The following is a 21,325-nucleotide window of genomic DNA, read 5'->3' on the forward strand; positions in this document are numbered from 1 at the left end:
AAGAGGGGGACATGCGGAGTTGGGGACATGTGGCTCATCACCGTATGATGGCTGAAAAGAGGATGGGAAGGGACGCGAGGATATACGACGAAATGGATTTAGCCCTCTTTCGCCCCTTACTGTATGCCTTGAGAACCTACTCGTGATACTCCACCCGAGGTATTCAAATGAATGAGCGGCGAGAGAGAGCATACTGGTGTATTGTATGGGTATTCATCTTGAAAGAGGCACGTCAAGTGTATACTATCTAAGGCGGTTGCTGGACGGATGTATGTAGCTCTGGTCCATGCTATACCTGGGCGACAGGCTCCCGCAGATGCTCACGTGAACCCATATGAACAGCAGTTTACCTGTAGATAAAGGATCAAGGGTAGCATTGCTTATTTAGGACTCGAAAGGGCGAAGGTCACGCAGGTCACTTATGTCACGCAGGTCTATGACGGAGAAACGAATTTATTGTCTGATCATCTCTCTGACTACTACATTTGTAACAACTCTCTGGCCCAAGCGGCATGGAATCAATTTCCTGAGCAGAAGACGCGACTTCATGACTGTATGTACAGGCTTGCCCACGCGTACAAGTACCCCGAGCGAAGAACTTGCTAGTAATCATCCGTTCCATCTGCATGCTCGTAGCTAAAAGCGCACCGGATACGCCTCTTAGGGTTGACGATATTCCGGCAGTTGTAGTCATCCCCTACCTTCATGACGTCGTCTGGTTGTCCCACAAGTATCGATGAGTTGCTCTGTCGCGACCTTTTCGTTCTCTCCTGGTCCTGCCTTTCGATGTGTACTATGGGACTTCCTTGCCCGACCTGGACTTTGTAAGCCGCGTCTTTGGTGTGACGCGGCCTGTTCCATCAAAGTGCCTTGGAAAGTGTTCGATAGTGCGTCGAGGCAGGCTTGGAGGGTGTCAACGACGGAGCAGAGGTCTTCTAAGAAAGACGCAGTATTATTGCACTCCAGGACTCGGAGAAGTGCGGCAAGGACGGTGAGAGTGCGCGAGTAAAGTGTATTCGTAGGGCCCTTGTTGAGCTCAGCTTGAAGGGCCTTTGCTAGAAAGCCGAAGAGCGCTGTGGCGTTTTAGAGTAGCTCGCGAGAACGTGTGTTCGGAGGGTATGATTCGCAGATCAACCTCAATGTCTAAACAGACTCCCGCATCGTTGGCGTTTTGGAGTAGCTCGCGAAGACGTGTGTTCGGAGGGTATGATTCGCAGATCAACCTCAACAAAGTCGTGAGTGGTTGGCTCTGCGGCATGTTCGGAGGGTATGATTCGCAGATCAACCTCAACAAAGACGTGAGGGGACTCCCGCAGCGTCGGCGTTTGGAAGGAGTTCGCGGAGACAGGTGTTCGGAGGGTAAGACTCGCAGGTCAACCTCAACAAAGTCGTGTGTGGTTGGCTCTGCGGCTTGTGTCTCGTATGGAGTTTGGGGGGGAGGGAAGGCGACAAGGACGAGGAATATATTATTTTTATATGTAGAAGGTTGCAGGATATTCTGCGGCAGTTGCAAAAGCCAGCCGTCTGCATCGGCATGCCGCACTCGCCCACTGTGAAAGGATGGCGGTCACGGGCGCGTAGAATGTCGCGTCACGAAGCATTTTCTCTGCGTGGCGAACCGTGTACAAAGTCCGCTATCACGTGGATGATTCCAGTCCAGCTGGAATGATCGAGACACGATGATCTGCGTGACGAACCGTGTACTCAGTCCGCTATCCCGTGGATAGGTCCCCTTGTTGATCCGAGCAATCAAGGATACTCTTGGCGATCCAAATCGACCGGCCTCAACCTGTACGTGAGCTGACCAGCCCTTGTTCTCAACATCTCATAGGCTGTCGAGGGGGTCTGTGAAGTCTCCCTTTGCGTCTTCGTATCCGAAAACGCACCGGGTACGTCTGTCGAGGTTGATGATGTTCTGGCAGTTGAATTCCTTTTCTACCTCCATGCCGTCATCTGACTCTGGAGCTGCGGAGGGGATTAGCCTCGGCACCAACGTCGATGAGGTGACCTGTCGCCTCTTCTTTCTCTCGTCTTCCTGTGCCTGCTCCTCTTTCCATGCTAATCTCCGTTTCTTGTACTCTGCCAGACCTTCTTCTCTGGAAAGCACACGAGGGAGAGAACTCTCGAGACTCCCCATTGACAGACCCTCTCCTTGGGCGGGAGGACCTGGTTGAGCTGTGTCTTGCTGCTGCTCTTTCGAGCTGGAGGAGACTTCCCCCAAAACAGCATATCGATTGCTCGACGAAGACATTGAAATTGATAAACCCCCGAGATTCCTGCGGTGGTGGATTGCTAATGAAAGCAAGAGTCTTACCTACCAAGGTAGGCAAGAGCTGAGATACGGAAAACCCCCGAGATTCCTACGGTGGTTGAAGCTGGTGCTAGTAAACTAGCCACGTGTGATTGTTACCTACAAGTGTAGGCAACCAGTTGAGAGGCCGGTAGTGATCAGCGCTGAGTCTGGCCTCGTTCCAGGTCGCACGCGTCTTTTCGCCAACTGGGTTGGTATCTAGAGTAGTAAAATGTTCCAACTTGCGGTCCAGAAAGTCTTTCGCCATGGCGCCGATGGCGGCGTGGGCTCTTCATCCAGTCCAGCTGAAATGATCGAGACTGCGATCTGCGTGGCGAACCGTGTGCACAGTCCGCTATCCCGTGGATAGGGTAGCCCCTCTACCACGACCAAGTGCGCAAACATTATCTATATATATAAGTCAGCAATTCTAGTAAGAGCATGACCTACTGGTCATTTGGGGGACAAAGAGAAGATGGCGATGTATCTTTTAATATTGAAGTCAGCACATGACAGAATTCCATGGTGGGATCGGTAGCACTGAGGCCAGCTCCCGCAGCGAAGGACGCTGGGAGGATGCGAAGCAGAGATCAAGGGCAGGGACCAGAAGGTTCAAGGGCCTTCGTAGGCTCCAGGAGCTGGTGGAGGTCAGGGAGCATGCGAACTAGCAGGATGACCGTCTCATCCGCAATGTTGCTGGCAGTCAGAGATTTGGGCATTGGTCGCACATTCTTACTCGATAGAGCTGCTTGAATGTCATTGTGGCTGCGACATTGTCACTTTGAAGGTGACCCGTTGAGGTATACCATTTGTCTTCAACATTGTCTGATACGCTCCTGCTTTCGCCCACAGGTTTCTCAGCGCCGAATGCGCGATGTCGCGCCGAGCTAGCCAATTCTTGTCTCCGATATGGTGATCGTTATTATGCCTCGGTCCCGCCGAAGAAAGGAATCTGTGACCGTCAGTAATACCAGATTCTCGATCTTGAAGCACAAGAGAGTCAGCTCTTTGCAATAGCAGCATGCCTTGAGCAAACTGCTCATTCGAACGGAAAAGCTCGCTGTGAACCACTGTTCGAAGCCGTCCTTTTGAGGCGTTGAGCTGATGTTGCAGCGTGCCGTGAGCAACCTGTTCATTAGAACGGGAATAACTTGAAGTTTTGGTTTATTAGAACGGGAAAGCTCGCTGTGAAACACTGTTCGAAGCCGTCTTTTTGCGGCGTTGAGCGGATCTGATGGTACAATGACCCAGAAAGCACTCAACACCAGACTCGGTGAAGTAGAAGGCCGATAGAGGTCCTGCTGAGGCAGACAAGTCTGAACGTGCATTTTTGCGCGTTAGAAATGCCACCGCGAGGCAGCAAGACTGCGTGAGCCTTCTTTCTCGCCATCACTGACGCGATGCTTGCGCTTGGGAGCTGAATCAGCACCAAGGCACAGAAAGTACAAAAAAACCCCGAGATTCCTGCGGTGTTGGAAAATCTTTCACTGATGTGAGAGTTAAAATGCTTGTAAAAGCAAGTGAAATCCGGCAATCGACTGTGGTAGACAAGCACTGTGTTGTGGTAGAAGTGTGGATGATGGAAGAAGGATGTGGGTGATGGATAAAGGATGTGGGTGATGGATAAAGGATGTGAGTGATGGATGAAGGGTGTGAGTGATGGAAGGGAAGTGCGTTGTTGAAGAAGGAAGTGAGTTGAAAAAAAGAGAAGTTAAGTAGAAGAAATTCCCGGTAGCGCCGGCAACCACCGAGGCTAGCGTCGGAATCAAAAGCTTTGAGCTCCGATTCGTCAAAATCTCTGCAAGTAGCGCATTCGGTTTTTTGCTGGAATGATACGCTAACCGCATCCGGACTGCAGCTCCGCGGTGGGACGCTGGTTGCCTACTATTCCCGGGACTAATTTTTAAGGCACTCAATCCTCAGTATAGAAGCGGGACGGGTATGCTACGAAGGTGATCACTAGTAGTCCGTCACTAAACAGTAACTTATACTAGTTGTAGGCTTGAAAGCGTACACCGCTTTCACATCTAGTATCGCTCATGATCCATCGGGTGGCCGTGGCACAGTTGCCGGACCCTACTTAGTCGGTCCACTGTATAGGCAATGTCTACGTCTACTTGTATATGAAGAATTGAAAAGGATAACGAATAGTAGAACATCAGCATTGATCAAGATCAAATTCATTTGGTATCCAGAAGTTGATGCTGTACCAGAACGGAACATTCGTACCCGGGCAGTTGCTAGTAGTTGTACGTAGACGCAGGGCAACAAAGATATGAAGGCATACTTTAGATAGTCCTCATCAGACACGTGGAATGGCAAAGTAAATCGGAAGAGTTTTATGACCTGAACTCGAGGCCAGATGCAAGGCGGCTACACATGCCCAAGTAGCTGTGCAACTGAACCAACCTTGTCCCAAAGAACCAGGATCAGTCTTTGCAACGCCTGTTTGTAAGTTTCCTTATGAACTGTAAATCAACCCTCCAGAGCAACGGGGTGGGACAAGGAACAGTGTTCGTAGCGTGTAGGAGGGATTGGTTGTCTGTGGAAGCTGCAGCAAGATATCCCCTCAGCCAAGCGCAGTGATATGTGTCTAGACCTGGTAAGAAGCACCTTCCAACTACTACCAAATAATAAAACAGAGCCCCCGCGACCTGACGCAATGCACTGAAGCCTTCAGCGAGCATCAGAGGACCCCTTTCATAGCACATCAAGCTAGCCAACCCCTCACGGCAAACCAGGCCCAGTAGTGTAGAGCAGAGGAACGTCTTAGTAAGCCCTTGATCTTGAAGCGTAGATGTGTAGTCGTGACACCACAGGATTGCTGAGTGAGGTGTGTGAAGTGAACCAATGGTCTCGATTCATACCGATACGAGGCTCCGCAGTGGGCTGTGATACGACTGATGGCTGTGAGAGGACTGATTGCGCTGACATGGCTGGTAGTGATACAATAGGCCGCTCTGGTACGACAGACTGCTGTGGCAGCTATGGTGTAGGCTGCTCTCGTAGCTGTGGTGGATGCTCTGGTAGGTGCTCTTGTAGCTGGGGTACTGACGGAACAGACTGTGGTACGACTGGTAGTGGTGTGAGAGGCTGCTGTATTAGGACTGGGTGTGTCAGGACTGGTGTGATAGGCTGCAGTGGCACATGGGGTACTCGTACTGGCGAAGGCTTGAATTGCTTGGTATGGCTGGTTGCTCTGATAGCTGTGGTGACTGCTCTGGTAGCTCTGGAGTAGGCTGCTTCGGTAGCTCTGGTGGCTGTGGTATCTCTGTCTTGAAGATCTCGATATCGGACTGAAATCGAGAGTAGAATAGGCTTGTGAAGCTAGTAATAGTCTGCTGAGTAGGTGTGCTTTCGCAAGCACCTTTTAGCAAATGTAAAAGTAAGAGAAAAAAGAATACATGAACTTATCGAACCTCGTGGAGCAAAAACCTCAGTCTGAAAGCTTCAACTTCTGGTTACCTACGAAAGCTCCAACGAGATTTAATACCATATCCCCGAAGGGCAGGTAATCATGGCTTATTGATAGTTATATTATTCTTCAACTAACGAAAAGGTCTCTTCCCTGTGACATGATAATATCACGGAGCCGTACTATTGCAATTCTTCTGCCACGGGAACCTCGACAACCTGACCTGGAATTGGATTCAATGTATTTGCTTCCAATATCGTTGCAGTCACTTTCTAACCTTTTACACGGATTTCTCGCCTTATACATTACTTCTTTCTCAATCAGAACAACACAACAAACATGCGCTCAGTCATTTCCCATAGCTGACTGTTCTTCCCAGCGGACTTCTGATTCGTGAAGCCCACTGCATACTCTTCCTTCTCGCTTCCAGCAGCCTCCTTCGAACCGTCTCATCCGGCTGATCATCAATTTCCCCGTTGACAGGAAACCCCATCTGCTTTGGCGGGCACGTGCGCTGCACCAACTCTGCGCCCTTGGATAGGTAGTATGGTGTGGTAGGCGAGCCCCATGTAGAGCCGTCTTCGAGCATATCGTCCTGCGCCGAGGCCGCGATGGGAGTTGCCGGCGCTACCGTTGGCTCCTCTTCTCGCGCTATTTGCCGTTCGATGATGAATGTGTCTCTGCGAGAAGCCGGAGTATCGAAGGTGAGGAATTCTGTCGTAGGTGATATCTCGTTTTCTGAGGAGATCTTGGCTGGTGTTTCAATGCTAGCAGTGATCAGATTGCCGTTCATGTTGGCAAGCGCTCGCGGTTCCATTGATTTGCGACGGCGAGAGCCACCACGAGGGATCATGGATGTGTCGATGGCATAGTCTGCTTCGTTGAGCCATTTGTCCTCACGCTCGCAGCTAGTAGTGTTAACAAGAGCATGGTGCTTTTGGGTGAATCGTTTGACTTACTCTAAGACCCAGCCAACCCCGACGCACAAGACTACTCCGTTGCTGCTCCGAATCTTTTCCAAAGTCCGCTTCCCACCATCCTTGTAGACGACGTGGGTAATACCAACTTTGGTGGTGTCTGGCGAAGCTGCCTCGGGAGTGGTGCTGTTGAGAGAGCTGCCCATGCTTGCTCTTGGATTCCATGACCATTGCTTGACGCAGCGAGCACCCATTTGGGTCAGAAGGTCAACGAAGATCCCACTGGCGTCTGCGCCCTCAGATGTGTGCACATCAACAAAGACAACCGCGCCCTGAAGAACGTCTGGAATAACCCCTTTCCGCGCAGTTCGCCCAGGAGTCTCAGCATCGAGCCTCATAGCACTGCCAGGCGTTTGGGGAATGGTGGTCGCTGCCAGCACTGGCGTAGCTGGTCGATCGAGGGTCACATGCTCGTTCTCGGCATTGTCGGGTATCTCGGATTGCTTCAACCTGGCATGATGAGGCTCGCTGACCACTGACAAAGGACCTCCAAACGATCGACTTCGTTGGCGAGTCACTATGAGAGGAGTATCTTCAGCTGAAGCGCGCAGAGGTACCTTTGAGACTGTGTGGATCTCTCGAGGTTGTTGAGAGATCTTCTTGGCAGGTGTGAACACTTTTGCTGGGGTGCAAGTCAAAGTATGATCCTGCTCTGCCCGCAGTCTTTCAGCACCCGATGGCACTGCATTTTCATCTCCGTACTCTTCTGATGTTTGCGACTCTTGGCTAACCTGCAAGGCCGCAATATCATGTTCATTGCCCACGTCCATTTCCGCGAATGAAGTGTCTTCAACGTCTTCTTCGCCATCACGCATTACCATCTCATCTTCAAAGAACGAAGATTTTGCAGGAGATCCCGTTGGAATGTCACTGATTGTTTGCTCCGGAGCTACGATCATACTCACACCTCCAAGTGAGAACATTCCGCGGGTCTGACGAGGACGGCTTGTCGCGTTCTGTTTGTTGGGGCTAGATGCAGCCCACGAACTCAGTTGATCCGCCAGTGGGGTAAAGGATAGTTGGTCTTCAGAGATATCCGAGTCCTGGCCATCAAGGACTGCAGGAGTGCCAAAGTCCTCTGCGGAGACTCCATGACTGCGCAGTGGGGTGAATCCGTATCCCTTGTCTGGAGACGCAAGCTCATCTTCAGACCCAGACTCGATGGAAACTCTCCTTAAGGCGGCCGAAGCAAGCCAGAAGGCTGGACCCTTGAATACCGTAGGAGTTTCTGCGGGCTTTGAGCTCTCTGAAATGTCATCGCTGCGAGCGACGGGTTCGGATTGGTCGATCATGATGGTATCGTCAAAAGATACCGGCTCCTCAAAGGTGGCCGCTGTAGTTCGCAAGGGTGACTCGGCTTCAGCGGCAACGTCTATGATTGGGCTTTCAGAGTGAAATTCTGGGAAATCGTCCTCTTCTGCGTCCACCTCGCGTTCTTCGTCCGTGATAGTATGAACCTTGACAGTCTGCTCCGGAGACCTGGCTGCTCGGAAGGGACTGCTAACGACCTTCTCCGGTGAAAGGCTTGGAGCCTTCGAGGGACTGCTTTGTCTGGAGGTGATGGCGGCGTGCAATGCCGCTGCTTTCATACTAGACTTGACTGGCGAGCCAAGCCCTGTTGACTTCGTAGGTGAAGCTGTTGGGCGGCGCGCAGGAGATTGCAGCAACGAAGCCTTGAACGGCGATTTGGAAGGGACAAGTATGGGCTGCGTTGTCTTTTCTTCCATTCTCACTCTCTTTGGCGATTCTTGCAGCAATGATATTTTGAACGGTGACTTGGAAGGGAGAAGTATTGGCTGTGTCATGTTGTCTCGAAGAGTTCCTCTTCTTGGCGATTCTTGCAGAAATGAGGCTTTCATGGGAGTACGCGATGACAAAAGCACGGGCTGAGCTATGGGGTCTCCAAGTTGCACTCTCTTAGGAGAACTCTTGAGCGCGTCCTTGAATGGTGACGTTGGCGGTCGCCGAGCTGGGCTTGCAAATATGCTCGACGACGTAGGCTTCAACGGTGATGATGGCGCGGTGTCTTGGGCAAAGTTCAACTTGGAGACGCTACCGAAGTCTTTGACTGGACTCATAATTCGTTTGGCGGGAGACTTGCTAAGAGCTCTGATGGGCGTTTTCTCGCCGGCAAGCTCATCCTCCGAAATTATTGGGTCACTCTTGGCAATTTGATTGACCTTCTTTGGCGACAAGGGCAGTACATCCTTTGTCTCAAGCCCCTGACTTTCTTGAGTAGTCGGCGTGACAATTTTCCTACCACGGGTAGTAGCTCGTGCTGCCGCTGGCTTGCGGACTGGCTTCGCTTTTAGTCCTGTTGGTTTCATGGCGGACTTCTTTGGCCCTTCAGTCTCTATCGGAACGTTTTCCTTGTCTGGTTCTTGTTGAAACTTGACCCTCTTCTTTTGCGCGGCTGCCGCTGGTCTCGTGGCTGGGGCGATTGATGGTGTCTTCGTCGCATTGGTGATTGGACGTCCGCGAGTAGTCTTCTTCACTGGCTCCGGCTTCTCTATTTCCTCTTGAACCTCTAAGACTGCAGGCGTGATTTCTAACGTCTTCTTGGGGCGGCCCCTTGTCTTTGGAGCCTCCAGCTCAGTGACTTCGGCCGCGGGCGCCTTTGTTGGACGAGCTCTCGTCCTCAGTGCGTCTGGCATTTGGTCCTCCTCTTTCTCATCCGTGTCACCATTCTTCGCTCGTCCTACTGCTTTCGTGGGCCCGGGCTTCTTTTCTTGTCCGAGCACTGCTCCATCAATCGCTTCACCATCCTCGTCGTCGGCTCGAGTCTTGCGTTTAACTGCTTTAGCTTGCACTGCTGGCTTCTTCTTCATGGCGGCGGCTTTGGCGGAGGCTGTAGTAATCTTTGTTGCCCTGGGCTTCGAGGCTACATCGTCGCTATTGGTAGTCTTCGCGCGAGCGCGCGTTACACGTTTGGGAGGTGAGTCTGTCATGTCCACGGTCTTCTTCCGCTTCGCAGCTTGTGTCGCAGGCATTGGGGCAGTGAGTATTTTGCTCTTCAAAGGTGGGCGGAGTCTGGTCGGGTGTTGAAAGAAGACGAGCGTTGGAACTTGGTGGGTCTTATTATTTGGATTTGTTGTTTGTTGATTTCTTCCCCGCGTTGGTCGGATAGCAACGACAAGCGCTAGCGTCCAACACTAGGCGATTTTGAGAAAGGGCCAAACCCCACGCTCACCTCTTCCACAATTGTGAGCTTCGGTCAACATCGTCCGATGATGGTACCAAGGAACTCTTTGCAAGATATCGGCTATGGTGCCACCAATACGAGAAGCCTTCCGACCCCTGCAATATCGATTCGAGCGTCTAGCGTACTTATGTGGAATCTCCCCTTCCAGAGTCGTCTGCAACACATCTAACACGGCAATGTTATCTATCTCCTCTCGCGGGAATGCCTCGGCAGGGAAGGCCGTTTGTGGGTTTGTCCTCATCGAAACTGGAATTATGGACTGCTGCAGGATTCGCGAGGCTATTTATACTTCTGGCTCGAGAAGAGATGTTCATGTTCGAATGAGCAGCTACTTCTAGGTTACTACTATCTCACGGTGCAATACCCAGTCCTCGAGACGCCCCCTGATCCGACACTCTCGTGGTTGGCCATGAATGAGCACGGCCTTGAGAGCCCTCGACGATATCCAATTCTGCCCTCATATCCGATCGAGCAAGCCCATGACCTTTCAAATCTATGAGCTGTTTGTCCGAAAGTCGTGCGATACAAATATTGTTCGATTGCTGTAGGTGCGGCCGCGTACCGTGATGCCGATCTGCGGGACGTCTGTTTAATTCGAGGTTGCAAAGGAGAGGAGGGGGAACTTTCCGCTAAACCATCACGGGCCCTGAGTGGATTGCGTAATTGGCTGTGTCGGGAGACTTAACAGGATCGCAGCAGGATTGAAATCGGGCACCAGGTTCACTGGGGAGTCTTGTTGAGATGCGAGGAGCATAGAGTCCTCATGGGGTGGGCATTTAAAGGGACTCTCTAGCAAATGTAAATTCATTCAACAAAATCCGCAATTTGAAAGAATTAAACAAAGTAAGTGACCATCTCGAACCCTTGTGCTGGTGCAAAAAGCTCAGCCCGACCATTCCGATTGAGTATTCTGCAACGGAGCCGTGACCTACGAAAACCCCAATGAAGGGATTTTATACCACATCCCCGAAGGGCGCAAATATTTAATTAATTATCCATATATTCTTTATATTCTGTCAGATTTTAAGAAGTTGACATTGTTCAGATTACTCCCAAAGGTTTTCATTTCACTATATCCAACATCCAGACTGATCAAGCCCTCTTCTCATCCCGATAGTGTCCTGCAACCAGAAAAGCCATCTCAAGCGCCTGTTTCTCATTGAGTCTCGGATCACAGTATGTCGTATAATTAACACTTAGATCCCCCTCCGTCAACCCCTCACTCCCACCAACACATTCCGTCACCGCATCCCCAGTCAATTCGAGGTGCACACCTCCCAAGAAACTGCTCTGCTCTCTGTGAATCCTCAACGCACTGCTCACCTCACTCAAAATACTCGAAAATTGCCTTGTCTTCACCCCAGACGGCGTACTCTTTGTGTTCCCATGCATGGGATCGCATTGCCACACGACTACATGGCCACTTTTCTTCACGGCCTCAATATGGCCAGGTAGCAGAGAAGCGATATTGTGCTCGCCGTATCGGGTAATCAAAGTGACCTTTCCAATATCTTTTGGCGGATTGACCACATCAAGGAGGGCGATGAGTTCCGGAGATGTCATGGTAGGCCCGACTTTGATGCCGATGGGATTTTCGAGACCGCGGAAGTACTCGACGTGTGCGCCAGTGAGTTGGCGTGTGCGGTCACCGATCCAGAGAAAGTGGGCGGATGTATTGTACCAGCCTTTGCCATCGCTAGCAGACTCTTGGTGACCGTTCACCTGCTGATCTGATGATACTCGGGCTGGCAAGAAAGCTGGATGAGAGGGTGGATGTTTTAGTCTCCTTGTTAAACTCTGCTCGTATTCTAGTAGCAAACCCTCGTGACTGGTGTAGAGATCGACAGTCTCTAAGCCACTTGCACTGCTATCTGCGCCAACTGTCCTCATGAATTGTAGGCTCTCGGTGATACTATCGACAATCCTGGTGTACTGAGCTCTGATCTTTTCATCTTTCACGTGCCCCAGCTCCCAGTCTAGTGGCGAATGTAGATCAGCGATCCCTGATGCCAGCGACGCTCTGATGAAATTGAGCGTTGCGGCAGAGTGATAATAGGCAGATACTAAACGCGCTGGATCCGGGGTTCTGTCTTCTACCGCGTATCCATTTAGTATGTCTCCACGGAAGGAGGGTATCTCGTTTCCCTCGTGCATCTCTGTGGGACTTGATCTTGGCTTTGCGTACTGGCCAGCCATCCTCGCAATACGCACGACAGGCCTGTTGGCGCCCCAGATCAGGACCAAACTCATCTGCAGCAGAAGTTTGATCTTCGATTCAATGGCATTCTCTTCACAGTAATCGAATAATTCCGCACAGTCACCACCCTGTAGTAGGAACGCTTTGCCAAGAGCAACATCTCGCAGAGACTTCCGGAGTTTGATGATCTCGGTAGGTGTAACGATGGGTGGTAGTTGCTCTAGTTTTGCGAGAGCTTTTTGGACTTTAGCAAGGTCATTATAGACAACCTCTTGTTTTATGGGTTTAGTGGTCCAGGATGATGGCGTCCATTCCGAGCTGCTATTCTTCTGTCGCTTTGTTGTGACCTTGATCTCTGCTGCGGCTTCTCCACTTTTGCTGAGCTTTGGAGGCTGTATTGGCTCTTCTAGAGGTCTTTTCGACATGACTATAGATTTTTTTCAACAGAAAGAGAATAAACGGAATTTTACGAGAGACGACTCCTAGATGAGATGCACACACAAACGGACCCTTTGAACAGGTAGATGAGGTGCAGAGACCAAAAAGCCTATGCTGACATACACCAAATACACCTGAGCTATGAAATGCGATATGCTTTAAACAATAACTGGAAATGTGGAGTGGATAGGTACGCATGAATACGTGAGGAAGGGGCTGGCGAAATCCCAATATTTCTTCACTAGACCTAATTCGGTCCTCCGCGTTTTATGAACCCCCCCCCCCCTTGTCACCACCTACGTTCTGACAACCACTCTAAATTCACCTCACAGCTACTCTTCTGCTGCTACTCACGCGCAATTCAACCATAAAAATGGCAGAGCCCCAACCCTCCAGCGTCCATGAAGGCATGGACCGCGAAGACCCCGCCCCCCTCCCCACCTCTGCCGAAGACCGCAAAGCGGCCGCCGCCATGTCCTCCCTCGAAAGACGCGGTGGCGATGACGACGATGCTGCTACGAAACCTAACAAAGAAATCGACCAAGAAGCCCTTGGAAAGGCTATAAGTAGGCTGGAGTTAGCAGACAAAGCTGGCACGGTTGCTGCAGGGGAGAAGAAAACGAAGGAGAAAGAGGAAGTTGAGAAGAGGGCGAAGATCAAGGTGGATCAGGCGGATGTGACATTGCTGGTCGAAGAATTGGATTTGACTAAGGGGAAAGCTACAGAGCTGTTGAAGGCGAATGACGGGGATGCGGTCAAGGCTATGAGGGGGTTTGTAAGGGCTGCGGCTTGAGGGATGGGGCATACAGGGCTTAAAGATCAACATTGAAAGTACAAGGACCAACCCTCTTCACTTGCCATGCAGGTTATGCTGCGTATTCATAATCTCACGTTGGACCGGATGCTGATAACAAGTAAAGAGGTCAATGGAGAGTCTGAGGAGGTCCCACAGGCACAGACTGAAGGGCTGTGATGGACCAAGCTGGGGTTGGAAAGCGTGGATGAGAGGGCATTGAACCTATGTACAATGGCAATGTGACAATACATTATCCTGCATCGTGAAGGATGCTGTTGGTTCCCTGCCATAGGTGGCGCAGATGCTCACGGTCTCTTGCCTTCCTTTTGACCGTATTCCAATTCAATTGACCTGCAAATTGATCAACGGCCCGACAACGAACCTCATCGAATGCCTATGCCGAGATGAAGTTCGAAGAAAGAGAAGCATCCGCGGGCGCCTTCAGTCATGTTTCGCGACAAGAGGCCCCTCTGGTGGAGCTATTAGAGGCTTCTGTTCTTGTCCGAGGACCACTGGCTTCATTAGCAAAAGGCAGATAGATTGAGGCTATACGGCTCATACCTCGTTGGTACAGTACGTAGCTTGTGACCACCACGAAGGGAATACCAACTATAATAGCAGTCCACCTGGAAGCCATTAGTAAATGAAAGTCGAGGAATCGTGGCTTCCTACCTTCTAGCAATCGTATTGTAGCTGCCAATTGCTGCGAAGCCCGTGGGAGGAGCGGTAGGGTTCGTCTTCAACGAAGGTGCTGCTGGCTTGTACCCCAAAGGTGTTGTTTTCGTAGAGGCCTGACGTCTCAACGCGGCGAGTCTATCGAAAGGATTTCGACTGGAGAACATGGTGATCAAGGGGGCCTGTTCCCTCGAAGAAGCATTAGGGGCATAGCACCTGCACCTCAATGTCTATATGCAAGCAACAATGCAGCCGATATGTGTCCAGTATCGTAAATACCTAATCGTTTTGTCTAGACGAGACTGAGAGTTGAGTATGTAGTAGCCCCTTTTTCAAAACAGCCTCGGCCTAGCCGGAAGTTGTCTCGGTTATGTCATCGCTTTCTGCCCACTCACAAAAGAAGTGCCTCACCGCAAAATTATTCCCGCACCAACAGCTGGACACAAAACGATAACTGAACATTCCATAACCAACCAGACTCATTTTCTTTAACTCTCCAATATTAGCTGCTCATGCACACAGTCTGACTCAGTCAAAATCGAACCAGAAATCCTACCTCTGGTGATTCAGAGGCACTGATAAACACGGCTCCTCCGGCCTCGACACAGTTCAGTCTTCAAGATCCTGCCTCACGCCCCCATCGGGACAGTACGTATATATCGGATGCCATAACCCCTTCTTTTGAGACTCGAGAATCGCTTTTGAACTGGAAGACTGACTCTGAATTCGTCGTCCAGTCCTCAACGACCTCCCTCCCCCTGGTGCAGGACATTTCAGAGTCTGAGATCTATTTGCTAGAGTGCATTCCAAACGTCCCACTGTCTTCATCACAATCCCAGCTGCCGCATAGGACGTCCCTAGAGGTTCTTCCTCTTCCCGGGGAAGAGTCGAGGAGGAATAGCCGTATCAGTCTGGGGACTGATATCTTCAAGCCTCCCTAACGCGGCTCTCACACAATCGGAATACAATTTACTTCTTAGAGCTTGGATGCGAATGGCACCTTCGGCAACAACAATTACACAACAATATGCATCAATTGACATGAATGAAAAATCATTGAGGGTCAATAGTACTGTTAGCGATAATGGAAAAGAATATGGGAAAACTCTAACGAAGGATGTGTTGAAAGGGCGGATTGCAGCCATCGATACAGATACTTGCGCTGCTGGGGATGAAGATTCATTCTTCGTGGCTGACATGGGTGAGGTCTATCGACAACACCTACGCTGGAAGATGAATTTGAAGAGGGTCAAGCCCCACTACGGTGCGTTCTCATTCATTGAATTTTCCAGAATACAACAGCACGTTGATTTCTATTAGCTGTCAAGTGCAACCCGGACCCAGAGGTCCTTCGTCTACTTGCGGGATTAGGCACCGGTTTTGACTGTGCATCCAAGTCAGAAATTGAACAGGTCCTCAATCTCGGTGTCGATCCATCCAGGATTATCTACGCTCAGCCATGCAAGACCAAGTCATATGTGCGCTTTGCATTTGAGTGTGGGGTGAAGCAGATGACGTTCGACAATTCAGACGAGCTCTACAAGATTAAGAGGTTCTTTCCAGATGCAGAGCTGTTTCTCCGCATCTTGACAGACGACTCAGCAAGCTTGTGTCGACTCAGCGATAAATTTGGGGCCTCCTTAGACACAACCCTAGACCTTTTGACTTTGGCGAAGGATCTGGAATTGAATGTCACTGGTGTCAGCTTCCACGTCGGTTCTGGAGCTTCTGACCCTCAATCTTTCGACAAAGCTGTTCGAGACGCTCGTATTGTATTTGATCAAGCCGCGGACGTTGGCTACAACCTCAAGACTCTGGATGTAGGCGGAGGCTTTTCTGGAGATCTCTTTGAGTCCATGGCCGATGTCTTGAGCAAAGCCCTCGATGAAAACTTTCCAACGAGTGTGCGCATCATTGGGGAACCTGGCCGCTACTACGTCGCCTCCGCATTCACCTTGGCCTGCAACATCATCGCTCGCCGCGATTTCCAGGATCCCGCTACAATGGAGACTAATTACATGCTCTACCTCAACGACGGTGTCTACGGCAACTTCTCAAGTCTCATATTCGACCATCAGATCGCGTCTCCTCGCATCCTGAGCAAGCGTGATAGGTCCAATCGCAGCACTGAGTACTCGCTCTGGGGTCCATCTTGTGATGGAATTGACCGAGTTACGGAGACTTGTACCCTTCATGGGGTCCTAGACGTGGGTGATTGGCTGTACTTTGAGGAAATGGGTGCCTACACCAAGTGTAGCACTACAAAATTCAATGGGTTTACAGATAACCATGATGTTCTTTATGTCTCGAGCGAGCCCGGAGCTTCGGCTTTGCTGAACTACTGAATGCACGCGTTGTGTGCAATGGAAGGAAACGCGTAGCACATCATGAGAGACGATATTGGAATGGGGAGAGTGCCCAGAAGATGGACGAGTGTGGGATTGCATCAAGGCAGCGGTATTGTGGGAGCTTGAAGAGTGCCTTTTTTCGGTTCAGACCAGAGATTTCATAGACTGCGTGGCTTTTGTCTTTTTTCATACAGAAAATGAGCTTTTCATTCCAAGCTGGTCTCAAGCCAGTCTCTCCTTCCGTCTCCTCGAGTATTCCACCTCTAGGCCGCAGCTTCCTATCATCCTCCATACATCTGACATCGGCCGAGCCGGAGAATCTACTTTGCCCTCCCGCCACTCCCTGGTCCTCGAGCTCTCACCAACCCCTTCCTCGCCCCCGTGCCCTGAGCTCTCCTTCAGCTCCTTCAGCTCCTTCATCCCGCATCGAAGAACCTCGTGATCCCCCCAGTAACCTTGACCTTATCGGAATGCGTCATTCAAGCTCATGCTAGATCGACAGCGCATCAACCCTCTTGCTCAAGTAGAAGAAGCTTCCTCTTGAGCCTTCAGGTGATCTTCGAAGCAGACGTCATCGGCGTCGTAAAGATCTTCATGAGGTGGCCTTCGCTGCTCAAAGTATCGTGTGAAGAATGAGAGGCATTGCTTCTCGAATCTTTCCAAATTATAAGGAGCACGGAACCAAATGCGCAACTCATAGGGGTGTCGACCTGTGAATACGGCCCCAAAAAGCTTCTTGACGTCTGGTTTCCGGATTTCGGGTCGGTCCTTGGGGTTGAAGTGCCCTAGGATCTTTGGCCATGCCTCCAGGCTGATGCAGATCAAGCGAGCCTTCTCTTCATCAGTATTACACGCCGCTAGAACATTGGGGTGGCAGATCTCCCCATTGTCAGGACAGTCAGCTACGCGATGGACTTTAAAGTTGGTGACCATCCAGTCACCTTCGATGTAGTCGCCTAGACACCATCCGGTTTGGCTGTATTCCGGCCCTTCTATTCCGTTAGAAAAGAATCTCATGTTCATGGTGGGAATCCGCCGGCGTCCTGCATCCAACCCAAGGCTGAAAGCCCATTCTTCCGTGTCTTTGGCGAAGCTGCCTATCAGCGAGGAGTTGTCAGCTTGGATGATGCACAAGAACGGATTCTTGGGGTTCTCGAATATCAGCCCAGCGGAATGGGCTTTGCGGGGTCAAGACGGGAGCTCCTGCGTCGACAAGTGCTGAAGCAGAAGGGTTTCCTTCCGTCGCAACGTCGGGTTCTTCAGTCTTGCTCTCCGGCACACCTGTGGATGCTGCAATGGCTGGCCCCCTAACCGGTTGACTTGGGGAAGGTGGCCCCACACGCCGACGCTTTGAAGACTCCTCCGCTTCGTCGAAAGATACTGTCCTCTTGCGAAGGCCTTGCGATAGAGCTGCAGAGGGGTTTGGCTCTCTCGTGAATGTCCTTGAGTTGCCCTGTCGCGAACTCTTCCTTCGCTTCTCCACCTCATCCAATGCCGCTCCTGGTTTCAGGAAGGTGGCTATGCTTTCTTGTGTGATTGGCACATGAGGAATACTACTCTCGAGACCGCCCGCTGGCATACTATCTGCGTTGTTGAGGCCAAAGTCCCTGGTCTCGAGCTGTTGCGCTGGCGGGTTCGATGGCCTGAGACTTTGTAGGGCCGATCGAGAGTCACGTTCAATGATTTTCGATATGGGTTGGGCCGTCGCTGGAACCGGGGGAATGACAGTTTTGGAATCAGCTTTGGTAGTATTCTGAGCTGATGGAAGACGGTAGCCAAAATTTGTGTAGGCAGCAATCTGTTTAGCAGTCAACTCCGCTGGTTCATCAGAGACCGCAGGTTTATCAAAGACCACGACTGGCATGGGGTTGGCAATCAAAAAGAGCAGCTTCGCCCCTCAGGCGGTTCGACTTTTTTTTGTTCCTCAACAAGAATCTCTTGCCCGATCTGGATTTTAGAGGTAAATGCGACTGGAGAGTCAACATGAGTGCCTTCAGATTCAAAACGAACCCTCTGTACCATGCCTGTGACTTCCAACTCTCCGCGCTTCTCAGGATTGGCAGGCACGGCTCAACTTATGAGTTGATTCTGGTCCTGCATATCTTGGATGATCGGCAGCGGGTTGCCTCTTCCCTTGGGTGAGGGATCTTATGCATTGTACGACCAAACCCTGGTTTGGTGTCAGGCCTCCACGTTCTCCCTGGCCTCCACGCCCTCTCCTGGCCATTCCACGCCCTTTCTGGCCACAGCTTTCGACTGCATGCCATCAGTTCCACGCCCAGGAACTCTGTCTGGTCCCTGAGACCTCTGTTGTCTATGTGCTTCAGGAGAAACTTGTTTTTCTGTTTTCCTTTTTTTGCCGAAACCTCGGTGTGCGTGATAAGTGAAACATGGCATTGTTTTATCTGGTTTGTCATGACGCCCTTCGACGTGACGGCTCCTCCGCGTGGCTCGTTTTGCAATACCTGAGCATAGTTCGTCTGCGCAGGTACTGCTGGTTGTGAAAAGGCGAGGCCCTATACGTCTTCGAACTTCGCCGGTGTCAACTGTGATGAGGGCGTATGAAGACGGAGCTCGACTGTCCGCCTTGGGTTATCTCTTTGGGTGGTGAGACTGGAAGAGTCTCGGTAGACTTGTTGGTATCAATACTTGACACCCCGGGCTTTAGCAGTTTTGAAGCTCATGCTCCTCGGCAGTGGCTCCGGCCATCGATACGCGGTCCATGTCCTGGAAAGCTGCATCCTCTCTTGAAATGTCGTCGTCATCTTCATCGAGCTTTGACCCGAAAAGTGTAGTCGCCTCTCTGACGTGGATTTTTACCTCACGATATGTTCTTACCTTTTCAAGCAAGGCAGAAACTTCTTCTTCTTGCTGCGCAATCTTTGTATTCTTTGCCTCAAGCTGGGTCTCCAGCCTGTCAATCTTGTCTCGCAAGATGAAATCCGGAATGCCTGTGGGCATTGCGGGACGAAGAGCCTGGTCGTCAGCCTTTTGGGCAGACAGTCCTTTCTCCACCTCGAGTGTGTGGACTTTCTGCTCCAGATCCTTGATCCTGGACTTTTGTCGTTCGACTTCCAGTTGAGCTTCCAGCCGTGCCATTTTTTCGGCGATGAGGCCCTGCATGTCAGTTTGAAGGGACATGATAGTTTGGAAAAACCCCCGAGATTCCTGCGGTGGTGGAAAACGATCTCAGCAAGTGAGACGTGAATATCCGACTCTTACACTGGGCAAGAGAAGGCAAAAGTTGCAGAATGACTTGGTGCAACAGGTGATGAGATTATGAAAGATGATGGTTGTAGAAAAAGAGCATGCTGGTGGTTGTGTTGATACAGCAGGTTTTAGGCTTGGCGCTAGTCTCGCTCTTATTTCGTTTTAAAGAAACACCACCACTCATCCAACCTTTCCACACAACTCTTTTGCCATCTCTTTTTTAAACGCTCTTCCAAAGCTCATACCTTGCCATCTCAGGCAAATATTCCTCGTCTCGTACCATCTTTTTGGTACCTGGCAATTAATTGTTCCTTCCTTGTGGAGGCAATCTTCAACCGCCGCAGGAATCTCGGCGGGTTATCCAAAAAATGTCTAACCTGATAGACCCCAAAACAGGGAGCAATGGAACGCCAAGCAAAGGCCTCGAACAGAACCGCAGCACCGGGGAGGAGCTCCGTATGGACGCGAATGTAGCGAGCGACGGGAGCGAGGAGGGCGAGATCCAAGACGATCACGCCACCAACGCTGTGGGTACAAAGCGAAAACGCTCGCCCTCGACCGAAGAGACGGGACCTTCGAAGAAAATCAAAGGCCCTGAGCCAACATTCCTCTCATTCAAAACAATGAGGCACCCAACGGAGACGATACCTTGTGTAATCAGTATCAACGAACGAGAGCCATTCGGATCACTCTATCCGACAAATCACACACTCACAACCCGATTGTTCCTTGACCCCGGACGTTTCGGGCCTCCGTCAGTAGCACTGACTTTCACCAAAACCGGATCAGAGACCGGTAGAGGCATTGCCAAGAATGTTTGGGACATGTTGTCAAACAGTCGGGGGGAATGGGCAATGAATGACGTCCAACACGGTTATGCTACTCCAGATGGGCCCGATCTCAGAATGTCTAATCGAACCGTGCTCGCCGACTGCAGTAGACGGGACATACAAAATTTGATGTACCTGAGATTCAAGTCTTGGAGCCAAGTATCAGGGTTTCATAAAAAAGAAGAGTTCAGTCAGGAAAGTGCTGAGATAAAAAATTCGATCAAAACCATGTTTCGGCGTCAAAAAGCATACCAACTGGAGTTGTGGTTTATTGCCCCGTTCGATGCACCGGACTTTCGTCGACATTGTCTAAGGTATGTATTTCACCGCGAGCTTGGAAAGCAGACAACACCCTTTCGACCATTGGCAAGATTCCCACGGGGATCATTTCAACCAAAGGTCGGTGCTACCGCTGCCACCGATCTTGGCTGCTCCTTGGAACCAATTGCGCTTGCCTCTTGCCCCAAGACCAGGATAATTGCCGATGCCCACAAGACCAAGCAACTTGCCGAATACAACACCTCCAGGCGACCATGCAGGGCAGTCTGCAGCCGAGCCACAGCCAACCCTCACATCTCAGCAGCATCCGGAAAGTTCGACCTCCACGGCAGCGCAGGATGGCAAGATATCAGATCGTTCGACATCAGTGCCGCCAGAGATCCACCCGACTCCAGAAATGTAGGCAATGCTGACATTTCGAGCAGGACCTCTTCCCCCATCCGCCTAAGACCAACGAACCAGTACGTCTGGCTTCTCCTTCGGTCTCGAGGCACCCACATCCATACCATCACTCATCAGCAGTCCGAGGCCGGGGTTTGTGCCTGATTTTACATTAGGTCCTCTCGATATAGAAGACGAGGAATCCGACTCGGACTCCGAATACGACTCTGAGTCTGGAAGCCATTCAGATTGGGAAAGGAAGCACGAGGGTCAAAGAGGGGGTGACG

General features: G+C 50.9%; 9 protein-coding genes across 9 annotated transcripts; 3 read left to right on the plus strand and 6 right to left on the minus strand.

Annotated features, from left to right (window-relative positions):
• Positions 1 to 1,825: 1,825 nt before the first annotated feature.
• HO173_009817 (uncharacterized protein) lies at positions 1,826 to 2,251 on the minus strand (the record flags this gene model as incomplete). Its single annotated transcript, XM_037311705.1, has 1 exon — positions 1,826 to 2,251. The coding sequence occupies one exon, from the start codon at positions 2,249 to 2,251 to the stop codon at positions 1,826 to 1,828; it is 426 nt and encodes a 141-aa protein (XP_037161411.1).
• Positions 2,252 to 6,054: 3,803 nt separating this feature from the next.
• Positions 6,055 to 9,672, minus strand: HO173_009818 (uncharacterized protein; the record flags this gene model as incomplete). The annotated part of the gene is made up of 2 exons (XM_037311706.1): positions 6,055 to 6,613; positions 6,665 to 9,672. The coding sequence occupies 2 exons, from the start codon at positions 9,670 to 9,672 to the stop codon at positions 6,055 to 6,057; spliced, it is 3,567 nt and encodes a 1,188-aa protein (XP_037161412.1).
• A 1,304-nt stretch (positions 9,673 to 10,976) lies between these two features.
• HO173_009819 (uncharacterized protein) lies at positions 10,977 to 12,506 on the minus strand (the record flags this gene model as incomplete). The annotated part of the gene is made up of 1 exon (XM_037311707.1): positions 10,977 to 12,506. The coding sequence occupies one exon, from the start codon at positions 12,504 to 12,506 to the stop codon at positions 10,977 to 10,979; it is 1,530 nt and encodes a 509-aa protein (XP_037161413.1).
• A 386-nt stretch (positions 12,507 to 12,892) lies between these two features.
• Positions 12,893 to 13,312, plus strand: HO173_009820 (uncharacterized protein; the record flags this gene model as incomplete). The annotated part of the gene is made up of 1 exon (XM_037311708.1): positions 12,893 to 13,312. The coding sequence occupies one exon, from the start codon at positions 12,893 to 12,895 to the stop codon at positions 13,310 to 13,312; it is 420 nt and encodes a 139-aa protein (XP_037161414.1).
• A 444-nt stretch (positions 13,313 to 13,756) lies between these two features.
• Positions 13,757 to 14,157, minus strand: HO173_009821 (uncharacterized protein; the record flags this gene model as incomplete). Its single annotated transcript, XM_037311709.1, has 3 exons — positions 13,757 to 13,827; positions 13,877 to 13,941; positions 13,988 to 14,157. 3 exons carry the CDS (start codon positions 14,155 to 14,157, stop codon positions 13,757 to 13,759), a joined length of 306 nt encoding a protein of 101 aa, XP_037161415.1.
• Positions 14,158 to 15,031: 874 nt separating this feature from the next.
• HO173_009822 (uncharacterized protein) lies at positions 15,032 to 16,335 on the plus strand (the record flags this gene model as incomplete). Its single annotated transcript, XM_037311710.1, has 2 exons — positions 15,032 to 15,254; positions 15,311 to 16,335. 2 exons carry the CDS (start codon positions 15,032 to 15,034, stop codon positions 16,333 to 16,335), a joined length of 1,248 nt encoding a protein of 415 aa, XP_037161416.1.
• Positions 16,336 to 16,857: 522 nt separating this feature from the next.
• On the minus strand, positions 16,858 to 18,202 carry HO173_009823 (uncharacterized protein; the record flags this gene model as incomplete). The annotated part of the gene is made up of 2 exons (XM_037311711.1): positions 16,858 to 17,481; positions 17,534 to 18,202. 2 exons carry the CDS (start codon positions 18,200 to 18,202, stop codon positions 16,858 to 16,860), a joined length of 1,293 nt encoding a protein of 430 aa, XP_037161417.1.
• An 800-nt stretch (positions 18,203 to 19,002) lies between these two features.
• HO173_009824 (uncharacterized protein) lies at positions 19,003 to 19,479 on the minus strand (the record flags this gene model as incomplete). The annotated part of the gene is made up of 1 exon (XM_037311712.1): positions 19,003 to 19,479. One exon carries the CDS (start codon positions 19,477 to 19,479, stop codon positions 19,003 to 19,005), a length of 477 nt encoding a protein of 158 aa, XP_037161418.1.
• A 437-nt stretch (positions 19,480 to 19,916) lies between these two features.
• On the plus strand, positions 19,917 to 21,203 carry HO173_009825 (uncharacterized protein; the record flags this gene model as incomplete). Its single annotated transcript, XM_037311713.1, has 1 exon — positions 19,917 to 21,203. The coding sequence occupies one exon, from the start codon at positions 19,917 to 19,919 to the stop codon at positions 21,201 to 21,203; it is 1,287 nt and encodes a 428-aa protein (XP_037161419.1).
• Between the last annotated feature and the right edge of the window lie 122 nt (positions 21,204 to 21,325).

This window comes from Letharia columbiana, assembly GCF_014066305.1.
Source record: "Letharia columbiana isolate WasteWater2 chromosome Unknown Sc0000043_s0, whole genome shotgun sequence".
NCBI classification, from domain to species: Eukaryota; Fungi; Ascomycota; class Lecanoromycetes; order Lecanorales; family Parmeliaceae; genus Letharia; species Letharia columbiana.